The 25580-nt window shown below is 46.2% G+C and overlaps 1 protein-coding gene across 2 annotated transcripts in view; it reads left to right on the plus strand.

Moving 5' to 3' along the window:
- The window catches only part of GNPAT (glyceronephosphate O-acyltransferase), a 127553-nt gene that overhangs the window by 86281 nt on the left and 15692 nt on the right, over positions 1-25580 (plus strand). For both annotated transcript variants that reach the window (XM_030196441.1, XM_030196442.1), the window contains exons 11-12: positions 19158-19237; positions 21731-21868. In XM_030196441.1, the coding sequence (XP_030052301.1) occupies positions 19158-19237; positions 21731-21868 (218 nt within the window). The remainder of the gene's footprint in view (positions 1-19157; positions 19238-21730; positions 21869-25580) is intronic.

Below are 25580 nucleotides of genomic sequence, written 5' to 3' on the forward strand. Positions count from 1 at the left end.
TCTTAGCCTTCTTTAGGGCCAAATCCACAACTCCAGAGTCATGAGGCAACTGAGTGCGCATCAGCTCTGGGTCCCCATGGATCCGGTACTGGGACTCGATCTTCTTGGGAATGTGGGGATTAGTTAATGGCTTGGTCCAGTTCGCAAGCAATGTCTTCTTCAGGACATGGTGCAAGGGAACAGTGGACGCTTCCTTAGGTGGAGAAGGATAGTCCAGGAGCTCAAACATTTCAGCCCTGGGCTCGTCCTCCACAACCACCGGGAAGGGGATGGCCGTAGACATCTCCCGGACAAAGGAGGCAAAAGACAGACTCTCGGGAGGAGAAAGCTGTCTCTCAGGAGAGGGAGTGGGATCAGACGGAAGACCCTCAGACTCCTCGTCAGAGAAATATCTGGGATCTTCCTCTTCCTCCCACGAGGCCTCACCCTCGGTGTCAGACACAAGTTCACGGACCTGTGTCTGCAACCTCGCCCTGCTCGACTCCGTGGAACCCCGTCCACGATGGGGGCGTCGAGAGGTAGACTCCCTCGCCCGCATCGGCGAAGCTCCCTCCGCCGACGTAGTCGGGGAGCCTTCCTGGGAGGTGGCCGCGGTCGGTACCGCACGCGGTACCGAGGGACCTCAACCTGGGCAATGGGCCAGCCGGCGCCACGCTCGACGGTACCGGTGGCGCAAGCACCGCCGGTACCGGAGGGGTAGGGCGCAACAGCTCTCCCAGAATCTCTGGGAGAACGGCCCGGAGGCTCTCGTTTAGAGCGGCTGCAGAGAAAGGCTGAGAGGTCGATGCAGGCGTCGACGTCAGTACCTGTTCCGGGCGTGGAGGCTGTTCCGGGCTGTCCAGAGCGGAGCGCATCGACACCTCCTGAACAGAGGGTGAGCGGTCCTCTCGGTGCCGATGCCTGCTGGGTGCCGAATCCCTCGGCGACCCAGAGCTCTCGGTGCCGACACGGGGAGGAGACCGGTGTCGATGCTTCTTCGATTTCTTCCGAAGCATGTCACCGGAGCTCCCCGGCACCGACGAGGAGGACGTCGAATCCATCCGTCGCTTCCTCGGGGCCGAGACTGAAGGAGGTCGATCTCGGGGGGGCTGTACCGCAGGAGCCCTCAGGGTAGGCGGAGACCCACCCGAGGGCTCACCGCCACCAGCAGGGGAATGGACAGCCCTCACCTGCACTCCACCCGATGCACCACCGTCCGACGACATCAGCAGACGAGGTCCTGGTACCACCGACGTCGATGCAGCTATCCGATGTCTCGGCGCCGATGCAGAGGCCCGATGCCTCGATGCACTCGATGCAGGGGCGGCCGAGGAAGATGGTCTGGACGCTGACGACGTCGATGCACTCGAAGATCCCGGTGCCGATGCCGACGAAGAGCCCGAGAACAACACGTTCCACTGGGCTAGTCTCGCTACCTGAGTCCGCCTTTGAAGCAGGGAACACAGACTGCAGTTCTGAGGGCGGTGCTCGGCCCCCAGACACTGAAGACACGACGAGTGTCGATCAGTGAGCGAGATAACCCGGGCGCACTGGGTGCACTTCTTGAAGCCGCTGGAAGGCTTCGATGTCATGGGCGGAAAAATCACGCCGGCGAAATCAAAAGCCGAAATGGCGAAATTTGAAGCACCAAATTTAGAGGGAGAAAAAATCTCGACCGAGGCCGAAAAGAGGCCTACCCCGACGACGAAAGAAAACTTACCGGGGCAAAAAAGCTGGAAGTACGGGGAGGATTTACACGAAACCCGGCGGGGGGTTTCCGGAGCACTTCCCGACTAGGACAAAGCTTTCCCGAAGGAAAAAAACACGTTCAAAACAAATTGGACGCGCGAGGTCGACTTTCCGGGGCTCGACACGGCGAAAACACGACCGTACCGAGTGCGGACAAAAGAAGACTGGCCGGCTCGAGCCGGTTTCGGGCGGGAAGACGGCCGCGCATGCGCGGTGCGCGCGGGCGCGCGAGGGCTAGCAAAGGACTTTGCTAGTGAAGTTTCCGATTGGAGGGGCTGCCGTGGACGTCACCCATCAGTGAGAACAAGCAGCCTGCTTGTCCTCGGAGAACCTGTGTTGCAATTTTACATATTACTATTGAAACTTATAAGCATCCAAAAGCATGAAAAGCCTCCCACACCCAGGCCCTGATGATCGAAGAGAGAGAGACAAGCAAGCTGGTGACTCCTACAGCCAGATGCACAAAGGTCCCGTTAAGGATCCGTCTGTGTTTCCAAATCAGTAAAAATTTACCGATTTAGAAACACAGAGGGTTTCACAAAGAAAATCGCATTCAAATGAGCTGCTCGTTGCTTTTGTGACCCAGCTCATTTGCATGTGATATGGGGGAAGCAAGTCAGTGAGCTGAGCATGCGCAGAACAGTCAATCGTTTAACCTTTTTTTTTTTTTTTTTTGCAAACACAAAAGCGCTTTTTTTGGATGGGCATACCTGTATTGCAGCTCCCTGCCTCCAGATGCTGGGAAAATATGGGAAAAACGTCTCTGCTGTTCTCTGCTTTTCTGTGAAGAATCTGCAGCATCAGGGCTTGGTTCCACCCCCAGCTGTTCCTGCTGCTTCCTTCTATTAGTTGGCTGACATCCTAGAACGCCCATCTCCCTGAAGATGGACTCTCATTGGCTGGCTGCTGTCCCAACTCCTCCTCCCTGCAGGACTTCCCTGATGATATCCCTTTAGAGCTGTGAACTGATTGGATCCGAACTTCCTGGTGTCCCCCTCCACAGAGAGGGGCTAAACCAATTGGACAGCATCAGCCTGGGATGTCCCGCCCACTCACTACTAGAGGGGGACACCAGGAAGTTTGGATTCAATCAGTTTACAGCTGTAAAGTGATGTCATCAGGGAAGCCCTGCAGGGAGGAGGAGTTGGGACAGCAGCCGGCCAATGAGAGTCCATCTTCAGGGAGATGGGCGTTCTAGGATGTCAGCCGGCCAATAGAAGGAAGCAGCAGGAACAGCTGGGGGTGGAGCCAAGCCCATTTGCCACAGATGCAGTTTCTTTGATGGACCCTTGTTTTCCTTGCATTTTTGGTAAGTCCCCATTACTTTTATGCTTTACATTTCGGTACTGCCCTCCCCCTCCCCCCCAAATTTCTTGCCAGTAAAATATAATTTGAAAAAGAAACATATGGCATGGCTTTCATACACATTTACATTTCAGTACTGCCCCCCCCCCATTTCTTGACAGTAAAATGTAATTTGAAAAAGAAACATATGGCATGGCTTTCATACACTCAAAGAAGCTATGTGTAAGCTGGTATACTTTTTTTTTTGTGCTTCATCTTCCCTGCCTTGTTTCTCCCCTTCTCCTACTTTCAATAATGAAGAACCGGCAGGTCCACATCTCCCGTTAAAATTTCCATGGTAAAGGTAGGGACTGCTTTTGTGCATGGGGTCGGAAACAGTAGTGCATCGCATTCACGTTATAATAGTAATTAGCTCATTATAATAGCTTTGCATTCCGTTTTCGTTAGCTGCTACCGTGACAGGAAAATGGCTCGGAGTATCCCTTTGTGCATGTTCTGGTTTACTACTTGCGCACTAAACTGGCTAGAAGCAGTTTAAAAACCATGTTGCTGGCTCATTGTTTAGTGCATCTGGCCCCTAATTTCTAGGTTTGATCTCTGAGTAGCTCTTGGATGAGCTGTGAGGGATCTCCACAGTGTGGTGTGAAAAGATAAGAATAAATTACTTCTAGGGATTGTACACACCAGAAATAGGTCCCTGAGTTCACAAACCCCTTATCTGCTGATAATGAAACTTTGACTAGGAGAGCACTGATTGATAAAGGTTTATTTACAAAGCAATGCAGAAGAATAGTATATAGCAGAGAGGATTTCCTATAATATCTTACAATTCCTAACAGTAATACCTATAACCAACATGTGCAAGCATGATGCCCTGATAAACCAATTAATTACCCAGTGTGATCACAGCTCTTAAAATATGAACTGCTAATGCTGTTAATCCTCAGCTCTCCAGTAACTGGAACAGGTCCAGTAGCAGATGGTGAGTCTTGGAGGTGGATCATTGAGATATAACTGAGCTGTTGGGAATTCCTGAGACATATTACAAGCCTGAAAGCTAAGCTTTTCCGAATGTATAGATTTTTAGATATTTGTATTTGATTTAATTTATAGATTCTGTACTGCTCTCTTACCTGTGTATCTCCTCTAAATTCTTCCTAGAACATTGCTGACTTTACCGCCATATATCCTATAACGGGGGAAAAAAACTTCCTTTCCTCTCGCTTGCAGAGCTGTTTGCTGCTATAATTTGCTGTATTTCTGTCACCCTGCTGACTTTATAGTGCCTCCCTTTCACACCCCTCTCCCACCCATCCCTAGACTGGATCTCCCTATATAGGAAAACCAAAAGTTAATTATCTTCAATAAACCTTTTCTGGCAATCCTGCTAATTGATATCCCTTAACATAGTGCACCTTCTCACACTTATTAATTATATCAACATGACTTTCATTCAATGCAATATTAGTTGTGCCTTAGTCCTAAGGCAAACCATCTGGAACCTTAGAGCTTGCCCCATCTGTCTCCAAATAATGCAATCTACAAACTAAAGAAGGAATTGGCAGTAATTAAGGAAACATCTAGGACTACCCAATTTCCAGCCAATTAACTCCAGCACTGACAGGAGAATAAAGCAACAGAGGAATAGATGGGTTGCTATAGGCTCAGGTAGATTACAGCCTGCGTCACAGAGGCATTCACCCTCCCAACCTTTGCCCTTATATAATTCCTTTGAGCATTATGATTAGAAAAGAAGTACTGAGGTGGAGCCACAGTCAAGGAATTTAACTCAACCCAAAGGACCTCCCAAAAACAATGAGAAGGAGAGTCCATTATAAGAAGCATTAACTGAGGAACACAGTTCAAGGGTCCCAGGCTGCTGGCGTCAACATTTTAGATAGAATAGCTTATACTAGAAACTGGGGGAAGGCTGACAGTATCAAAAGCGCATGGATCAGAACAAGGTATCTTTAAAAGATTTCACCAAAACAGAGGAGATGGGGCATCCCGATAGCAAGGTTGCAGTAGAGACCATAGTAGACCAGGTGTCTTTAAATAAAGTGCAGACAGATTTTCAAGATTGTTGAGCAATTTGTAAATAGGAATGACAAACATTATTTTAAATGTCTATATGCAAATGCCAGAAGTCTAATAAATAATATGGGAGAGTTAGAATGTATTGCACTAAATGAAAATATAGATATAATAGGTCTCTGAGACCTGGTGGACGGAAGATAACCAATGGGGTACTGTCATACCAGGGTACAAATTATATCGCAGTGATAGGATTGATCAAATTGGTGGAATGGTAGCATTATATGTTAAGGAAGGCCTTGAAGCAAATAGACTGAAAATTCTGCAGGACACAAAACACATCTTAAAATACCTATGAATAGAAATTCCATGTGTAAAGGGGGGAAAGATATTGATATGCGTTTACTACCGTACACCTGGCCAGGATGAACAGACAGATGCAGAAATGTTATCAGAAATTAGGGAGGCTAACAAACTGGAGAATAATAATAGGTGATTTAAATTACCCTGATATTGACTGGGCAAATGTAATGTCAGGGCATGCTAGGGAGATAAAATTCCTTGATGAAATCAAGGACTGCTTTATGGAGCAGCTGGTTAAGGAACCAACAAGAGGGGGAACAATTCGATCTAGCTCTTAGTGGAGCCCATATTCTGGTGCAGGAGGTAATGGTGCTGAAGCCACTTGATGATAACATCATGATTTCATATAGAAGTAAGTACACACAGGAAATCCAATATGTTCGCATTTAACTTTCAAAAAGGAGACTATGATAAAATGAGGACAACGGTCCATAAAAAACGAGCAGCTGTAAAGGTCAAAAATTTACATTAGGCGTGGATGCTGTTCAAAAATACCATCCTGGAAGCCCAGACCAGATATGTTCCATGTATTTAAAAAGGAGGAAAGAAGGCCAAACAGCCGGCATGGTTAGATCCAACTGAAAATAATAGGAAACAGCATATGGAATGGCAAGTCAAATGAAAAGCGTTGATGAGGAAGGCAAAGAAAGAGACTTTGCAAAGAAGATTGCATCAGAGGCAAAAGCAAATAGTAAAAACCTTTTTGGTATATTAGAAGCAAGAAGCCGGTAAAAGAACCAGTTGGCCTGCTAGATGACCAAGGAGTAAAAGGGGCATTCGGGGGACACAAGGCTGTAGCGGAGAGATTAAATGAATTCTTTGCTTCAGTTTTCACCAAGGAAGATGTAGGAGAAATATCAGTGGCAGAAATGGTATTCAGTGCTAATGAGTCAGAGAAACGGATACAAATCTGTGTAAACGGTGAAGATGTAATAGAGCAATTTGACAAATTGAAGAGTAGCAAATCGCCTGGACCGAATTGTATACATCACAAAGTACTGATAGAACTAAAAAATGAACTTGCAGAGCTATTAGTAATATGTAATTTATCTTTAAAATCAAGCATGGTAACGGAAGATTGGAGGGTGGCCAATGTAACGCCAATTTTTAGAAAGGGTTCCAAACGTGATCCAGGAAATTATAGACTGGTGAGCCGGACGTTGATGCCTGGCAAAATGGTAGAGACCATTATAAAGAACAAAGCATAGATTGGTGAGGCAAAATTTCTCTTCACTAAATCCATATTGGCTTTGTCACATTAATCTACTACATTTCTTTGAAGGGGTGAGTAAACATGTGGATAAAGGTGAGTTGGTTGATATTGAGTATCTGAATTTTCAAAAGGCATTTTTCCGCTTGTTTATGAGATGCACAGATTTAATGCTATCAGTAGCATCTGTCAAAGGTCTTTCTCAAGACCAATCCTTTGTACCATTGCCCATGAAAGATTTGATATTAGAGATTTTGATATATATTCATATAGAAAAGACTCCTGAGGCAGGATGGTCGCTGAAACACAGTACTATATTTAGTCTTTGACTAATAAAGATTCTTTAAGGCCTAAGATTATCAAACTGGTCTCTTGAGTTCATGGTCTACTTCCCACTACCTTTCTACTTCATTTGACAAAGTACCTCATGAAAGACTCCTGAGGAAATTAGAGAGTCATGGGATAGGAGGTAATGTCCTATTGTGGAATAAAAACTGGTTTAAAAGATAGAAAACAGAGAGTAGGGTTAAATGGTCAGTATTCTCAATGGAGAAGGGTAGATAGTGGGGTTCCCCAGGGATCTGTGCTGGGACCTCTGCTTTTTAACATATTTATAAATGATCTAGAGATGGGAATAACTAGTGAGTTGATTAAATTTGCTGATGACACAGTTATTCAGAGTTGTTCAGTTGCAAGAGGATTGTGAAAAATTACAAGAGAACCTTACAAGACTGGGAGACTGGGCATCCAAATTGCAGATGACGTTTAATGTGAGCAAGTGCAAAGTGATGCCTATGAGAAAGAGAAACCCAAACTGTAGCTACATGATGCAAAGTTCTACATTGGGAGTCGCCGACCATAAAAGGGATCTAGGTGTCATTGTTGATGATACTTTGAAACCCTCTGCTCAGAGTGCAGGGTGGATAAAAAAAGCAAATAGAATGTTAGGAATTATTAGGAATGGAATGGAAAACAAAAATGAGAATGTTATAATGCCTTTGTATTGCTCCATGGTGCGACTGCACCTCGAAAACTGTGTGCAATTCTGGTCACTGCATCTCAAAAAAGATATAGTGGAATTAGAAAAGGTACATAGAAGGGTGATGAAAATGATAAGGGGGATGGAACAACTTCCTTATGAGGAAAGGCTAAAGCGGCTAGGGCTCTTCAGCTTGGAGAAGAGACAACTGAGGAGAGATATGATACATGTTTATAAAATGAGTGGAGTGGAACAGGTAGGCATGAATCAGCGAATGCTACATACCTGTAGAAGGTATTCTCCGAGGACAGCAGGCTGATTGTTCTCACTGATGGGTGACGTCCACGGCAGCCCCTCCAATCGGAAACTTCACTAGCAAAGTCCTTTGCTAGCCCTCGCGCGCCCGCGCGCACCGCGCATGCGCGGCCGTCTTCCCGCCCGAAACCGGCTCGAGCCGGCCAGTCCAGTATGTAGCAAGACAATACACTTCAAGGGAAGACACAACTCCAAAGGGGAGGCGGGCGGGTTTGTGAGAACAATCAGCCTGCTGTCCTCGGAGAATACCTTCTACAGGTATGTAGCATTCGCTTTCTCCGAGGACAAGCAGGCTGCTTGTTCTCACTGATGGGGTATCCCTAGCCCCCAGGCTCACTCAAAACAACAACATTGGTCAATTGGGCCTCGCAACGGCGAGGACATAACTGAGATTGACCTAAAAAATTACCAACTAACTGAGAGTGTAGCCTGGAACAGAACAAACAGGGCCCTCGGGGGGTGGAGTTGGATCCTAAAGCCCAAACAGGTTCTGAAGAACTGACTGCCCGAACCGACTGTCACGTCGGGTATCCTGCTGCAGGCAGTAATGAGATGTGAATGTGTGGACAGATGACCACGTCGCAGCTTTGCAAATTTCCTCCATGGTGGCTGACTTCAAGTGGGCTACCGACGCTGCCATGGCTCTAACATTATGAGCCGTGACATGACCCTCAAGAGCCAGCCCAGCCTGGGCGTAAGTGAAGGAAATGCAATCTGCTAGCCAATTGGATATGGTGCGTTTCCCTACAGCCACTCCCCTCTTGTTGGGATCAAAAGAAACAAACAATTGGGCGGACTGTCTGTGGGGCTGTGTCCGCTCCAGATAGAAGGCCAATGCTCTCTTGCAGTCCAATGTGTGCAGCTGACGTTCAGCAGGGCAGGAATGAGGACGGGGAAAGAATGTTGGCAAGACAATTGACTGGTTCAGATGGAACTCCGACACAACCTTTGGCAGAAACTTAGGGTGAGTGCGGAGGACTACTCTGTTGTGATGAAATTTGGTGTAAGGGGCCTGGGCTACCAGGGCCTGAAGCTCACTGACTCTACGAGCCGAGGTAACTGCCACCAAGAAAATGACCTTCCAGGTCAAGTACTTCGGATGGCAGGAATTCAGTGGCTCGAAAGGAGGTTTCATCAGCTGGGTGAGAACGACATTGAGATCCCATGACACTGTAGGAGGCTTGACAGGGGGCTTTGACAAAAGCAAACCTCTCATGAAGCGAACAACTAAAGGCTGTCCTGAGATCGGCTTACCTTCCACTTGGTAATGGTATGCACTGATTGCACTAAGGTGAACCCTTACGGAGTTGGTCTTCAGACCAGACTCAGACAAGTGGAGAAGGTATTCAAGCAGGGTCTGTGTAGGACAAGAGCGAGGATCTAGGGCCTTGCTGTCACACCAGACGGCAAACCTCCTCCAATGAAAGAAGTAACTTCTCTTAGTGGAGTCTTTCCTGGAAGCAAGCAAGATGCGGGAGACACCCTCTGGCAGACCCAAAGAGGCAAAGTCTACGCCCTCAACATCCAGGCCGTGAGAGCCAGGGACTGGAGGTTGGGATGCAGAAGAGCCCCTTCGTCCTGCGTGATGAGGGTCGGAAAACACTCCAATCTCCACGGTTCTTCGGAGGATAACTCCAGAAGAAGAGGGAACCAGATCTGACGCGGCCAAAAGGGAGCAATCAGAATCATGGTGCCTCGGTCTTGCTTGAGTTTCAACAAAGTCTTCCCCACCAGAGGAATGGGAGGATAAGCATACAGCAGACCTTCCCCCCAATCCAGGAGGAAGGCATCCGACGCCAGTCTGCCGTGGGCCTGAAGCCTGGAACAGAACTGAGGGACCTTGTGGTTCACTTGAGATGCGAAGAGATCCACCAGGGGGGTGCCCCACGCCTGGAAGATCTGTCGCACCACACGGGAATTGAGCGACCACTCGTGAGGTTGCATAATCCTGCTCAACCTGTCGGCCAGACTGTTGTTTACGCCTGCCAGATATGTGGCTTGGAGCACCATGCCTTGACGGCGAGCCCAGAGCCACATGCTGACGGCTTCCTGACACAGGGGGCGAGATCCGGTGCCCCCCTGCTTGTTGACATAGTACATGGCAACCTGATTGTCTGTCTGAATTTGGATAATTTGGTGGGACAGCCGATCTCTGAAAGCCTTCAGAGCGTTCCAGATCGCTCGCAACTCCAGAAGATTGATCTGTAGATCGCTTTCTTGGAGGGACCACCTTCCTTGGGTGTGAAGCCCATCGACATGAGCTCCCCATCCCAGGAGAGACGCATCCGTGGTCAGCACTTTTTGAGGCTGAGGAATTTGGAAGGGACGTCCCAGAGTCAAATTGGAGCAAATCGTCCACCAATACAGGGATTCGAGAAAACTCGTGGACAGGTGGATCACGTCCTCTAGACCCCCGGCGGCCTGATACCACTGGGAGGCTAGGGTCCATTGAGCAGATCTCATGTGAAGGCGGGCCATGGGAGTCACATGAACTGTGGAAGCCATGTGGCCCAGCAATCTCAACATCTGCCGAGCTGTGATCTGCTGGGACGTTCGCACCCGCGAGACGAGGGACAACAAGTTGTTGGCCCTCGCCTCTGGGAGATAGGCGCGAGCCGTCCGAGAATCCAGCAGGGCTCCGATGAATTCGAGTTTCTGCACTGGGAGAAGAGGGGACTTTGGGTAATTTATCACAAACCCCAGTAGCTCCAGGAGGCGAATAGTCATCTGCATGGACTGCAGGGCTCCTGCCTCGGATGTGTTCTTCACCAGCCAATCGTCGAGATATGGGAACACGTGCACCCCCAGCCTGCGAAGCGCCGCTGCTACCACAGCTAGGCACTTTGTGAACACCCTGGGCGCAGAGGCGAGCCCAAAGGGTAGCACACAGTACTGGAAGTGGCGTGCGCCCAGCTGAAATCGCAGATACTGTCTGTGAGCTGGCAGTATCGGGATATGTGTGTAGGCATCCTTCAAGTCCAGAGAGCATAGCCAATCGTTTTGCTGAATCATGGGGAGAAGGGTGCCCAGGGAAAGCATCCTGAACTTTTCTTTTACGAGATATTTGTTCAGGGCCCTTAGGTCTAGGATGGGACGCATCCCCCCTGTTTTCTTTTCCACAAGGAAGTACCTGGAATAGAACCCCAGCCCTTCTTGCCCGGATGGCACGGGCTCGACCGCATTGGCGCTGAGAAGGGCGGAGAGTTCCTCTGCAAGTACCTGCTTGTGCTGGAAGCTGTAGGACTGAGCTCCCGGTGGACAATTTGGAGGTTGTGAGGCCAAATTGAGGGTGTATCCTTGCCGGACTATTTGGAGAACCCACTGATCGGAGGTTATGAGAGGCCACCTTTGGTGAAAAGCTTTCAACCTCCCTCCGACAGGCAGGTCGCCCGGCACTGACACTTGGATGTCGGTTATGCTCTGCTGGAGCCAGTCAAAAGCTCGCCCCTTGCTTTTGCTGGGGAGCCGCGGGGCCTTGCTGATTCGCACGCTGCTGACGAGAGCGAGCGCGCTGGGGCTTAGCCTGGGCCGCAGGCTGTCGGGAAGGAGGATTGTACCTACGCTTGCCAGAAGTATAGGGAACAGTCTTCCTTCCCCCGAAAAATCGTCTACCTGTAGAGGTAGAAGCTGAAGGCTGCCGGCGGGCGAACTTGTCGAATGCGGTGTCCCGCTGGTGGAGAGACTCTACCACCTGCTCGACTTTTTCGCCAAAAATGTTATCCGCACGGCAAGGCGAGTCCGCAATCCGCTGCTGGATTCTATTCTCCAGGTCGGCGGCACGCAGCCATGAGAGCCTGCGCATCACCACACCTTGAGCAGCGGCCCTGGACGCAACATCAAAAGTGTCATAAACTCCTCTGGCCAGGAATTTTCTGCACGCCTTCAGCTGCCTGACCACCTCCTGAAAAGGCTTGGCTTGCTCAGGGGGAAGAGCATCAACCAAGCCCGCCAACTGCCGCACATTATTCCGCATGTGTATGCTCGTGTAGAGCTGGTAAGACTGGATCTTGGACACGAGCATAGAGGAATGGTAGGCCTTCCTCCCAAAGGAGTCTAAGGTTCTAGCGTCCTTGCCCGGGGGCGCCGAAGCATGTTCCCTAGAACTCTTAGCCTTCTTTAGGGCCAAATCCACAACTCCAGAGTCATGAGGCAACTGAGTGCGCATCAGCTCTGGGTCCCCATGGATCCGGTACTGGGACTCGATCTTCTTGGGAATGTGGGGATTAGTTAATGGCTTGGTCCAGTTCGCAAGCAATGTCTTCTTCAGGACATGGTGCAAGGGAACAGTGGACGCTTCCTTAGGTGGAGAAGGATAGTCCAGGAGCTCAAACATTTCAGCCCTGGGCTCGTCCTCCACAACCACCGGGAAGGGGATGGCCGTAGACATCTCCCGGACAAAGGAGGCAAAAGACAGACTCTCGGGAGGAGAAAGCTGTCTCTCAGGAGAGGGAGTGGGATCAGACGGAAGACCCTCAGACTCCTCGTCAGAGAAATATCTGGGATCTTCCTCTTCCTCCCACGAGGCCTCACCCTCGGTGTCAGACACAAGTTCACGGACCTGTGTCTGCAACCTCGCCCTGCTCGACTCCGTGGAACCCCGTCCACGATGGGGGCGTCGAGAGGTAGACTCCCTCGCCCGCATCGGCGAAGCTCCCTCCGCCGACGTAGTCGGGGAGCCTTCCTGGGAGGTGGCCGCGGTCGGTACCGCACGCGGTACCGACGTCGGGGACCTCAACCTGGGCGATGGGCCAGCCGGCGCCACGCTCGACGGTACCGGTGGCGCAAGCACCGCCGGTACCGGAGGGGTAGGGCGCAACAGCTCTCCCAGAATCTCTGGGAGAACGGCCCGGAGGCTCTCGTTTAGAGCGGCTGCAGAGAAAGGCTGAGAGGTCGATGCAGGCGTCGACGTCAGTACCTGTTCCGGGCGTGGAGGCTGTTCCGGGCTGTCCAGAGCGGAGCGCATCGACACCTCCTGAACAGAGGGTGAGCGGTCCTCTCGGTGCCGATGCCTGCTGGGTGCCGAATCCCTCGGCGACCCAGAGCTCTCGGTGCCGACACGGGGAGGAGACCGGTGTCGATGCTTCTTCGATTTCTTCCGAAGCATGTCACCGGAGCTCCCCGGCACCGACGAGGAGGACGTCGAATCCATCCGTCGCTTCCTCGGGGCCGAGACTGAAGAAGGTCGATCTCGGGGGGGCTGTACCGCAGGAGCCCTCAGGGTAGGCGGAGACCCACCCGAGGGCTCACCGCCACCAGCAGGGGAATGGACAGCCCTCACCTGCACTCCACCCGATGCACCACCGTCCGACGACATCAGCAGACGAGGTCCTGGTACCACCGACGTCGATGCAGCTATCCGATGTCTCGGAGCCGATGCAGAGGCCCGATGCCTCGATGCACTCGATGCAGGGGCGGCCGAGGAAGAAGGTCTGGACGCTGACGACGTCGATGCACTCGAAGATCCCGGTGCCGATGCCGACGAAGAGCCCGAGAACAACACGTTCCACTGGGCTAGTCTCGCTACCTGAGTCCGCCTTTGAAGCAGGGAACACAGACTGCAGTTCTGAGGGCGGTGCTCGGCCCCCAGACACTGAAGACACGACGAGTGTCGATCAGTGAGCGAGATAACCCGGGCGCACTGGGTGCACTTCTTGAAGCCGCTGGAAGGCTTCGATGTCATGGGCGGAAAAATCACGCCGGCGAAATCAAAAGCCGAAATGGCGAAATTTGAAGCACCAAATTTAGAGGGAGAAAAAATCTCGACCGAGGCCGAAAAGAGGCCTACCCCGACGACGAAAGAAAACTTACCGGGGCAAAAAAGCTGGAAGTACGGGGAGGATTTACACGAAACCCGGCGGGGGGTTTCCGGAGCACTTCCCGACTAGGACAAAGCTTTCCCGAAGGAAAAAAACAAATTGGACGCGCGAGGTCGACTTTCCGGGGCTCGACACGGCGAAAACACGACCGTACCGAGTGCGGACAAAAGAAGACTGGCTGGCTCGAGCCGGTTTCGGGCGGGAAGACGGCCGCGCATGCGCGCGAGGGCTAGCAAAGGACTTTGCTAGTGAAGTTTCCGATTGGAGGGGCTGCCGTGGACGTCACCCATCAGTGAGAACAAGCAGCCTGCTTGTCCTCGGAGAAGCTTGTTTACTCTTTCCAAAAATAGTAGGACTAGGGGGCACACAATGAAGCTACTAAGTAGTAAATTTAAAACAAACTGGAGAAAATATTTCTTCATTCAACGTGTAGTTAAACTCTGGAATTTGTTGCCAGAGAATGTAGTAAAAGCAGGTAGCTTAGCAGGGTTAAAAAAAAAAAGGTTTGGATAACTTCCTAAAAGAAAAGTTTATAAGCCGTTATTAAGATGGACTTGAGAAACTCCACTGCTTATTTTTAGGATAAGCAGCATAAAATCAGTTTTACTATTCTGGGATCTTGCCAGGTATTTGTGACCTGGATTGGCCGCTGTTGGAAATTCTGATCTTGATGGACCTTCGGTGTGTCCCAGCATGGCAACGCCTATCTTCTTATGCTTATGTTCTTATCTAGTGAAATGTCTTCCAGTATCCTCTGCTACCAGAAGTACCAACCAAATATTGAAATTGGTGTGAGAAGGGAGTAAGGATTCTAATACTGATATTGTAATCCACCTGGGGACAAATGACCTGGCCAACATTAGCAAGTTTAGAGCACAGAGGAGAGCGCTCCAGAAGCTTGGGGAGGGACTCAAATCTTCGGTTCAGACTGCAGCATTTTCTGAACTTTTTCCTCTCCTCCATATGTAGGGATGACTACATAAAACGGAGGAGTTCAATAAGTGGCTTTGAAGCCTGGTGTAAAGGAGGAGGTTTTAGTTAGTTATATAGGAGGATAGGGCATTATATAGAAAAATAGCAGGCTATAAGGTAGCGATGGACTACATCTTTCTGTTACAGGAAAAAGGATCCTTGGGGACAAATTCACAGTTTGTTTCTAGACATTTGAACTAGAGGGTGGGGATGACAAAAGAAAGCAAGGGAATTCAGAAATTCCCCCCCCCCCCCCCCCCCCCCCCCAGGAACAAGATGATAGCATTGGGGAAGGTAATATTAATATAGAAAAGTATCTGAACATTTAACGCATGGAAAGCAATGAGCACAATGCTTGGAGCCTAAGTAAAAAGGTTCAAGATTTGCAAGCCCTGTTTGAGGAAGACTTGGCTGCTATTGCCATTACAGAGGCATGGTTGAATGATTCCCATGAATGGGATGCGACCATACCGGGCTATAACATTTTTTAGGAAGGATCAGGAGGGCCAAAAACGTAGAGTGGTATTGTATGTGAAAAATATCAAAGCATCAGAAATGCAAAGAACCTGGGGAAAGGAAGAAGCTATATGCATCATTCTGGAAAGAGAAGATGGAATGTGTATCTACACAGGCGTTATCTACAGACCTTCAGCACAAATGGTGAAGCTGGACAAGGATCTGATCGAAGATATCCATATGTTTGGAATGAAAGAGGTCTTGTACATGTGGATTATTATCTTTTTTTTTTTTTTTTTTTTGAGTGCTCCACTGCCTGCAGTCATCTTGTATGCGCTTGTGGTTACCCGTTCCTGTCTCCCCTTGGAGGGGTTATAGCTCCTTCCTTCTGTCGCGGGGTTTGATTTATCGCTTGTATAAAATTATTTTGGGGGAGCAGTTTGCTAAACTTGGGTATATGTATCATTGGGAGAGGGGATGGGGGTGGAGTGGGATGACTCAAAGTATGTGGGGAATATGTATACTGTCTCTGTTTCTGCTAAACTGAAAGAAAGTCATGTTAAATTGCTTGTGTGCTGTGTAGCTCCTCTGGTAGCCCTTACTTGGCTACCTTTAAGAAGGGAGGTGTTTGGGGATAAACACAACCAACAATATCAGGTATACAACATAGGCAATTTTATTGTATGGCAGAAAGAATATCATAGCTAATACAGTAAATGTAAGGTACTTACAGTACAGGAGAAAAATCTGGCAAAGGCAATGAAATAATATTGTTAGCTGAGGGGAAAGTCCTTTCTTAGATACTGGCTGCAAAGCACTGCTCAGGGACTGTCAGGTACTTTCCCAAAGTTGTCTTGTGCAGTTCGTACTTATATACATAGGTTATCTTAGAATAGTATAAACACATGCTTCAGTGCTTCTCACTGCAATTCCGTTCCTAGCATAGAAAGGATGCCCTTTTGCTACATCAGCAGGAAACTAATCAGGCTTCAGAAACATAATGGTGTCAGATATATCTATCATGCCCTGGTATACTTTATCTGTATAGCAGATGGTGGTATCATGTGTGTCACTACGAATCCTCATGGGAGCTGGGTGAGGCCAGCTGCAATTAGTTATATGTACTGACTTGCTTAGGCTATCAGATTGTGTACGTACAAGGTCACAGTATTTCTAACTGTACAGGTATTATGGTGGAGGGCTATCAGCTGGTATCTTAGACCTTGTATGTTATATCAGCGGGGATGTGGGGATCGCGTTTATGTTGACACAACTGTGGGGAGGAGGGTACTTTATATCAGAGCTGGTGGTGCTATTACAGACTTTTTGGTTGTTTATTCAATCTGCCTTTGCACAGATGATGGGCTGCTCTGGTGTTTTCTCCTGAGATCTGTCCATTCAACTTGTACCCAACCATTTGGATTTTACTCTGGTCCTGGTATTGAAAAGCTGTTTGTCTGCTGCACGGTTTACTATTGCAGTGGACTAGAAATCATCTCTTCTGTTTTCCACCACTAGATGGTACCAGAGACTGCGCTGTGTGGCTCTAATGGACTACCCAATGGCCCTGCACTGGCATTAGCTGCCCAGCTGACTTCCAGTTTGGTCTATACTGCAAGCTTATGGTTTGGATTAATGGGTAACGAGTAGTGGAGTTGTGGGGTGGGGTGGGTGCATTGTTTGTTACTGGTGCCTTTTTTGGTGTTCTGTACTCTTGTCTTTCATTCCAATAAAAATACTTAAAGTAAAATAAATATATAACAGGTGACGGTCCAGAGGGCAGCTACTAAAATGGTCAGTAGTCTTTGTCATAAAGTGTATGGGGACAGACTTAAAGATCTTAATATGTATACTTTGAAAGAGAGATATGATAGAGATGTTTAAATACCTCTGTGGCATAAATGCACTGGAGACAAGTCTTTCAATTTAAAGGAAGCTCTAGAAAGAGGGAGCATAGAATGAAGGTGAAAAAGGAATAACCTGAGAAAATACCTCTTCACAGAAAGAGTGGTGAATTCGTGGAATGGCCTTCTGGTTGAGGTGATGGAGACTAAAAGTGTATCTGAATTCAAGAAAGCTTAAGGCAGGTACATAGGATCTCTAAGGGAGAGGAAAGGATAGTATATGGCGTGAATGAGCAAACTGGATAGACCATTTGATCTTTATTTGTCTTTATGTAATCTCTCCTGTTGAGAGTTCCTGCTTTGGATGTTGTCAGTGGTTTTTAAGTGATGAAGCTCCTGCAAGATGTGGTTCAGACTTCTCCATGCTCAATGGGACATCATGCTGCATACCTGCAAGCAGTGACCTCATGTTCAAGGTCCGGATGACATGTGTGGAGAGTAACGTGTTTTTGGAGCAGTGATGTTTTGTTTGGTTTTTGGCCTTTTCTTGCCTTTGTCTTTGTCCGCCGCAGAAAACAGCAATATTGAACTGAGAAGCCTGGTAAGCTCTCAAGAGAGCAGAATCTTTCTGAACCAGCCAATTAATGAAAAAGAATGAAGGGAGGTAGGTTCTGTCAATAGAGGTGACTGTTGCACATGCTCAGAAACCTTTCTAGACCTTCCTGGGTTCTAAGAAATGAGGTCTGGTCTGAGTTGCTGCCATTAGATGGTGGTATCACCTGTGTTTGGCTGCCTTGTTCTGCTTGTCCATGCAGAAATATTTTATCTCTGCCATAGATATGGAACTGAGATTTACATTTGGATGTATCTCTTGCCTAAGAATTTCCTTGACCCTGGAGGGTTTACAGTTTTTGTACGTGAGGGAATGGAAGGTTAAATGCCCAAGATCACAAGGAATATCAGTGGACTTCCCTTGTCTCAGAATGCTGATCTAATCACTAGGAAAATGTTCTAAGCACAAAGCAAAAGTAAGAATGAAATGGCACAGTAAGAAGAAAATGAACATACTTGAGTAGCCCAGTAAAAGCCCTGGCCTGAATTCAGTAGAAAGTCTGTGGCAGGTCTTTAAGACTGCGGTCTACAGACATTCCCCTGTCAACTTGAAAGGGCTTGTTTTGTTCTGCCAAGAAGAATACACAATGAGGTGGTACAGTTTTCACCCAATCACGTATCCTGAAGACTGGTTGCTGTTGCTGCTGCAAAAGGGGCTGCCTCCAAGTATCTTGTCAAGGGATGTGAAGACTTATGCATGCAATCAAGACTTTTTGGGTTCTTATTCTTAATTACTTTTTGAACACTTATATAATTGTTCTTTCATGTGAAAAGTGTAATGTATGTTTTGTAGATAAATGAATCAAACTCCTACTTTAATGCATTCTGAATTGTATTTTTAGATAGCAGAATGGAAAAAGGTTCAAGGGTGTAAAGAATATTTGCATAGCATTATACACAGACGCGCTAGGGAAGAGCAGTCCAAAAATGTTTTGTTTTGCTTCATTTCATTTCCTGTGTCGTGTTGAGCATTGTTTAGATCATTGTCATTACAGAAGCAATATGTGAACCATTGGTATGAGGGCAGACTCGTACTGATGGTTCGCTCTATTGGGAAAGTATGCGCCTTCTTTGCAAAGAGGGTGCACTATTATCGGTACCAAAAAAAAAAAGAAAAAGTACAAAATGTGTTTTCTGGTTGTTTTTTTTGTTTGTTTGTTTTTGCCATGCAAACAGCCCATCGTTAATGCCCATACTGAGAGGAACTGAAAAGAATTCTAAGCCATGTTGCACATGCTTTACCTCTTTTAGCATAATCAGTATTTACCTATACTTGCCTTTGCTTTTATTATGACGTTCTTTTTTTATTTGTTTTTATCTTGCTATTTTAATAATGAACCGCTGTGATCCTCCTGTTGGAAATTGCATTATATCAAGTATTTTAATAAATACAAATTTATGCCATATATTATATATATGTTTATCTGTCACTTTAGAAGAGTATTATTATTTTTGCCTTGGAATGAGAATCTGAATATATCCAAAATGTCTTCTAATGGAATAATTTGTATTTATTTTTGCAGAGGACATTTATCATACGTTCATCTTTTTGAGAGACATTTTTTCAAACGAGTTCATCTTTTTGCCAGGGAGTGCACTAAAGGTAAAGTATTGCACCTTTTGAGGGAAAGGGGTTGGTATGTGTTGTGTTTTGCCCAACTTCTTTTGGATCTTTCTATCTATGAGGTCAGTTGCCATTATCTTTCCCAGTAAGGACTCCTTCACTTGCAGGGAAACCTCTTAGTCTAACACTTGGCAGGTGGACTGCAGTTCTGTTAGATGGAGGCTTTCCTTTGCGTCAGCTGGGATTGAAGGGGTGAAGCCTATTGATTTTACTCGAAGATGAGGGCAGTGACTGCCTTTTCCTTTGGTGTTTTCCAGAGGTGGTAGTATTGTAAATGTTCTATGAGTGTGTTATGTTAATTTATGGTTAAGATGCTAGTTTTCTGGGATGTAAGTGGGCTATCTTACGATATTTTTCTGAAAAATAATGTCCCCCTCTGTTCTCTATAGAGACAGCAGCAGGACATTGCTGACAAATGAGAGTACAGATTAGGTACAGGGGGTTTTCAACCCAGTCCTTGGGGTACACCCAGCTAATTGGGATTTTCAGGATTTCCCCATTGAATTTAAGCTTTCAGCAAACTGACAAACAGCACTGCATGATTTATGATTCTCCGAAGAAACCATAGCATACTGGGTCCTGTCAGGATCAGATACAGATAAGTGTTGATTTGCCTATTTGAATACACACCAAAATAGTTTTGGATTTTGCATTTGTTAAAGAATGGTGGTGCTTTTTAGACTAGTGATTATATTTTACATATATATGCAGTGCATTAAGCCCATTAAAACAATTGGGGTTTGTGTTTAACACTACTGGGCATCTGAGGTCTTTTCCCCACCAGTAATTGGATAAAGTATGAATTTTGGCATCACGGTACTGGTTCTTCACGACTTGTTTGTGTTGACACAAAATACTGGTGTAAAAACTTAATTCATCCTGTTTGGTTGAATTAAATACCTAAACATTGGTACATTTCATATTTCTCTTGGGTAAGCTCTTTATTTAATAGTAGTCCTAGAATTAGACCAATCATAGTAAATCAGTCCCTTAATACACAAGTTCAGAGTGTTGGCAGATGCCAGCAGCATCTTCCCCAACAGCAAGTGTGCTGTCGGCAGCATGCCAGAAACCCCTGATTGGCTGCACTGGAGACATTTGCTTCTTTGTCACTTGTTAACTGTGTCCTGGGTCTTCATTCCCCTTTCAACCCCCTCCTGTCCCTCCATCCTATTTTCATACAGTCCCTCTCTCTAAACCACTGTTCCCACCATTCTTGAGCTCTTTCTGCCCAGGAAGCCAGCAGGCTCAATGCACCTTCCACTAATAACTTCTAATGCTGCTGCCACTGCATCCTAAGGAAGATATTCAATAATTGCTTATATCGTATTTTATAAAATTTACATCCATTTGTGTATTGACAATATTGACTGTCTGTCTTATTGTTGCCAAGATTGTGATCACCTTTGAGCAAAATGCAAAATATAAATTAAGTATCTTTTTATTCTGATTTATAAATTCCTAAAAAGATAATTGCTTTTAGGGTTTGCTTGTCTTCAGGCGTTTTAGGGTCTGGGCCACATTTGGAGCGTATATATGTGAATGTCTAAGGTGGGAGGGTTAGCTCTAAAGGTAGTGTGGTGATACTTAACTTGCTTCTTACAATGCTGTCTTCTAAGCCTTGTTACTACTTGCCTCCAGGTCAGCTTATGAATTGTGTTTATTTTTTTGTCTTATTGCATGTGGTTGTGTATTAAGTTTTATTAATTGAATATATCATGTCAATGGCAGTTTGTTTTGTATTTTGGAGACTGTTTCTGTTGATACTTTAATCTTGATATAACAGTTGTATTTATACTAATACCTTTGTACACTACCTAGAGCTTATTAAAGATAGGCAATTTATAAATCTAAGAAATGCATCTTTTACTGAATTCCTCTTATATTGATTACTTGGAAATGTTGCATATATTTGTCTTGTTTGAGTTGTAAGTGAATAAATGTTAAAAGGAGGATTTTGAACCAGGCGGTTGATTCAGTGGCAGTTCAATTACTAGGTGAGAGTTTCTGCTTAACTAGGGCTGGTGGTGCCTTGAAGTCTGGGGTCACTGCCCCAGTACTGGGAACAGAGTTGTCATGAACAGAGGTGAGAGCTGATAGCTAGATTTATAGTCCATGATAAAGTGTGCTGGAAGAAGCTCTGGTATACAGCTTCTGGTCTCAAGACCACTGCTGTACTACAGGTGGTGATGGTTGAATTCTGTTAAGCCTGGGGGGAGGAGGATTTAGGTTGCCATGAATGATTGCTCATAATACAGGAAGCCTGCAGGGGTTCTAGCTGATATGGAAAAATGTTCCTCCTTTTTCTCTCTAGCCAAAAATAAAGGTGATCTTAATTCTGTTTGTATTGACTTCCACTGAGGGAAAAGACAATTTTATTTCATTCTTAAATTTGCTGGCCTAGTGCTGGTGCTGTACAGAAAGTGCTAAACGTGTACTGTTAAAGGCTTAACAACCATCAATTTTTTCCAGGACTTTGAAGAGGGCTGTTTCCTGCTTACCAAGTGTGAAGTAATTCAAATCACACCCCATGAAATTGTGACTGACAGAGAAAACGCTGTGGTCTCATTTTTGGCAGCCATGTTCAAGCCCTTTGTTGAAAGCTACCAAGTATGTACTGCTTTGGAAAATGGCTTATTTCCTGACAGGTTCTAGACACACAAGGTAAAAAAACACACAAAAAAACTCGTAATACACAAAATGAAAGGAACATAATCAGGACTAGTAAAATGGGGATTTGAAAAAAATCCAAAGGATGTACTGTATCATTTTATTATAATCCATTTATACAGAGCTACAAGATGCATGCAGTACTATAACTACACACATAAGAGACAGCCTGCGCTACTACTACTTAACACTTCTATAGCGCTACAAGGCATACGCAGCGCTGTACACCATACACATAAAGACAGTCCCTGCTCAAAGAGCTCACAATCTAAATAAGACAGGTAACAGACAGAACAACTAAGTATAGCATCTTACCTTTTACTGAACAAGTATATAGTACTTATTCAACTCAGCCCTGGTCTAGCCATATACCTACCACTATACACAGCTCAGTGTTGAATGAGTTAAGATTTCACATCAAAATGTTTTCATGCACCAATTCTATTTTTCCTCACCCTCCACTTTTACTGATAGATCAAAATCTAAAATTTCAAAAATCCTTAAGACCAAATTAATAGACCATTTGTATTCCAACCTAGGGTTACCATTTTGTGTCCTCTGAAAAAGAGGACACATGTCACACACCCCTACCCCGCCCCTGCCACGCCTCATGTCCCGCCCCCTTCAGGTCCGGGTTCCGCCCCTATTCCCCCCCCCCCGGTCACATAGTCCCCTCCCCCCCCATCACATACCCCCCCCTCACTTACTATCTAGCCCTGGTGGTCTAGTAGCGTCTTCTCTTCGGGGCAGGAAAGAGCCCCCTCTTTCCTGCCCTTGCCTGCTGCATCCTCCTCGGTATGGCTGGGGATTCAAAATGGCCACCGAGAGTTGAAGCGGCCTCGCGAGAGTTCAACTCTCGGCGGCCATTTTGAATCCCCAGCCAGACCGAGAAGGATGATAGACAGGGGAGGCAGCGCTCCGGGCAGGAAAGAGGGGGCTCTTTCCTGCCCCGAAGACGTCACTAGACCACCAGGGAACATGGTAAGGAAGGGGAGGGGACGGGAGACCAGGTCACCAGACCCATGGCGCCGATCGCCCGCCCACACGCCCACCGCACGCACCCGCGCCCACGTTTGTCCAGAAATCCGGACAAACGTGGGCGCGGGCAAAATCCGCCGGACGCCCCGGACATGCCCTCAAAAAGAGGACATGTCCGGGGAAATCCGGACGTATGGTAACCCTATTCCAAGCTCCCAATCAATTACCTATTAACTGAAGTAGAGCAGGCCTACCTACTGGAGTAACCTCTGTTATAGTCTAATTCTTAAAGGCTGTGAGATGGTTCACCTCTACACCAAATTTACGTATGGAAATTTCATAAGAACATATGAATAGCCATACTGGGTCAGACCAATGGTCCATCGAGCCCACTATCCTGCTTCCAACAGTGGCCAATCTAGGTCACAAATAGCTGGCAGACACTCAATTAGTAGCAACATTCCATGCTACCATTCCCAGGGCAAGCAGTGGCTTCTCCATGTCCATCTCAATAACCAGACTATGGACTTTTTCCTCCAGGAACTTGGCCAAACCTTTTTTAAACCCAGATATGCTAACTGCTGTTACCACATCCTCTGGCAGTGAGTTCCAGAGCTTAGCTATTCTTTGAGTGAAAAAAAATATTTTCTCCTGTTTGTTTTAAAAATATTTCCATGTAATTTCATTGAGTGTCCCCTGGTCTTTGTACTTTTTGAAGAGTGAAAAATCGATCTACTTGTCATTTCTACACCACTCAGGATTTTATAGACCTCGATCATATCCTCCATCTCTTTTCCAAGCTGAAGAGCCATAACCTCTTTAGTTTTTTCTCATATGAGAGGAGTTCCATCCCCTTTATTGTTTTGGTCGCTCTTCTTTGAACCTTTTCTAATACCGCTGTATCATTTTTTGAGATAAAGCAACCAGAATTTAACGCAGTACTCAAGATGAGGATACACAATGGAGCAATACAGAGGCATTATAATATTCTTGGTCTTATTTTGCATCCCTTTCCTAATAATTCTAGCATACAGCTGCACCATCTAACAAAAACACATAAACAAGGTCTTGGAGCTCCTGTGTGAGGCTCTGGCATTTGATTATTATTGAAACTGGTCATAAGGCAATGATCAGGGATGAACTTGTCTTTTAGTTGATACTTGCCTCTTTTCTGGTCTATCTTGAATTCCTTGAGCCATTTTGCCCTGTGTTCAACTGATTTTTCTTTTATTAGGAAATTTCTATAACCATGCATGCAACAAATTTCACATAATACCCTCTCTGCCACAGGATGTAGTCTGAGACAACAGAATACTTTTTGGTTGCAGGGGAACAAACAAACCTGGGCTCCCCACTCATGAATCTTCCCAGTTAATGCTGTATGGGGCAAAAAGCTAGTAGCACCTTGACCCCAGTGATCCATTCTGTTCTGCTGTCTATAAATGTGTATTGATGTAATAGTGTTTAAGCATAGATTTCTTGATACCATAAGGATTAACAAAAAGTGAGCTTTTGTTTTGGGAGGGGTGCCCTGAATGCACTTCACCACCATTATGGCCATTTGCTTTTGGCTGTTATGCGGTCCCGTTGTTTGCACCTCAGCGGTTGATTTTTTTTATTTTTTTTTATTTTTTTTTTTAGCTTAGTAGGGTTTAAAAAAGGTTTGGACAAGCTCCTAAAAGAAAAATCCAAAAGCCATTATTAAGATGGACTTGAGAAAATCCACTGCTTATTCCTGGGATAAGCAGCACAAAATCTGTTTCACTCTTTTGGGTTCCTGTTGGAAACGGGATACTGGGCTTGATGGCCCTTCGGTCTGTCCCCGTATGGTGATGCTTATGCATTTATGTACTTAACACTCATACAAAAGTTAATAAGGTAAACTTCACAAAAAAAAGATGAAGGAAAGATGCTGGAGGTAGAGCTGTTTGATTGAAAATTGCTGCTTGAGCTTGAATTAATCAGGTTTATAGAAAGCTTCTAATAGCATTCAAACAGATGTCATAGGCACAGTTTAGTAAACTTGAGGGGTCCTTTTACAAAGGCGCAGTAGCATTTTTAGCACACGCTAAATGCCAGAGGCACCCATAGGAATATATGGGCATCTCTAGCATTTAGGTCACACTTGTTTTTAGCATGCGCTAAAAACGCTAGTGTACCTTTGTAAAAGGACCCCTAAACTATTTTTTTTTCCATATTTTGACAAAGGACAAGCATCTTCCTGCCATTCTGTAATACCATTTCAGTGAGTCCAATCAAAAGAGCCTTCTATAATGAAGTTCATTATTCTCTGACATTTATTAGGCTTTATGGAACTATAAAATCAGAAGTGTGGGGTTTAGATTTGTTGCAATTTGTAATTATTTTTCCTTTATTAGACCATTAAGAAATATTCCAAGATAAGGGGGAAAGAAGGATCTTTTTCCCTGAAAGCTGGCATACAACAGTATGTTTAAATGATTCTTATGCTGGGAGAACAAAAATCCTCAGCTTGCAAAGAATCCCATTTTGTCTGGTGTTAAGAGGAGCAAAGTGTAATTTTCTTTGATGTCCGAGGGAGAGGCTTACAGGTCTGAGGGCTCTTGACAGTCTACTATCTGCCTGTAGCAAATCAAATGCACTTGCTACATGCTTCTGCACCTTCTATAGGTGGGGCACTGGGTATTGTAAAGTC

The sequence above is a fragment of the Microcaecilia unicolor genome, chromosome 3, assembly GCF_901765095.1.
Source record: "Microcaecilia unicolor chromosome 3, aMicUni1.1, whole genome shotgun sequence".
Classification (NCBI taxonomy): domain Eukaryota; kingdom Metazoa; phylum Chordata; class Amphibia; order Gymnophiona; family Siphonopidae; genus Microcaecilia; species Microcaecilia unicolor.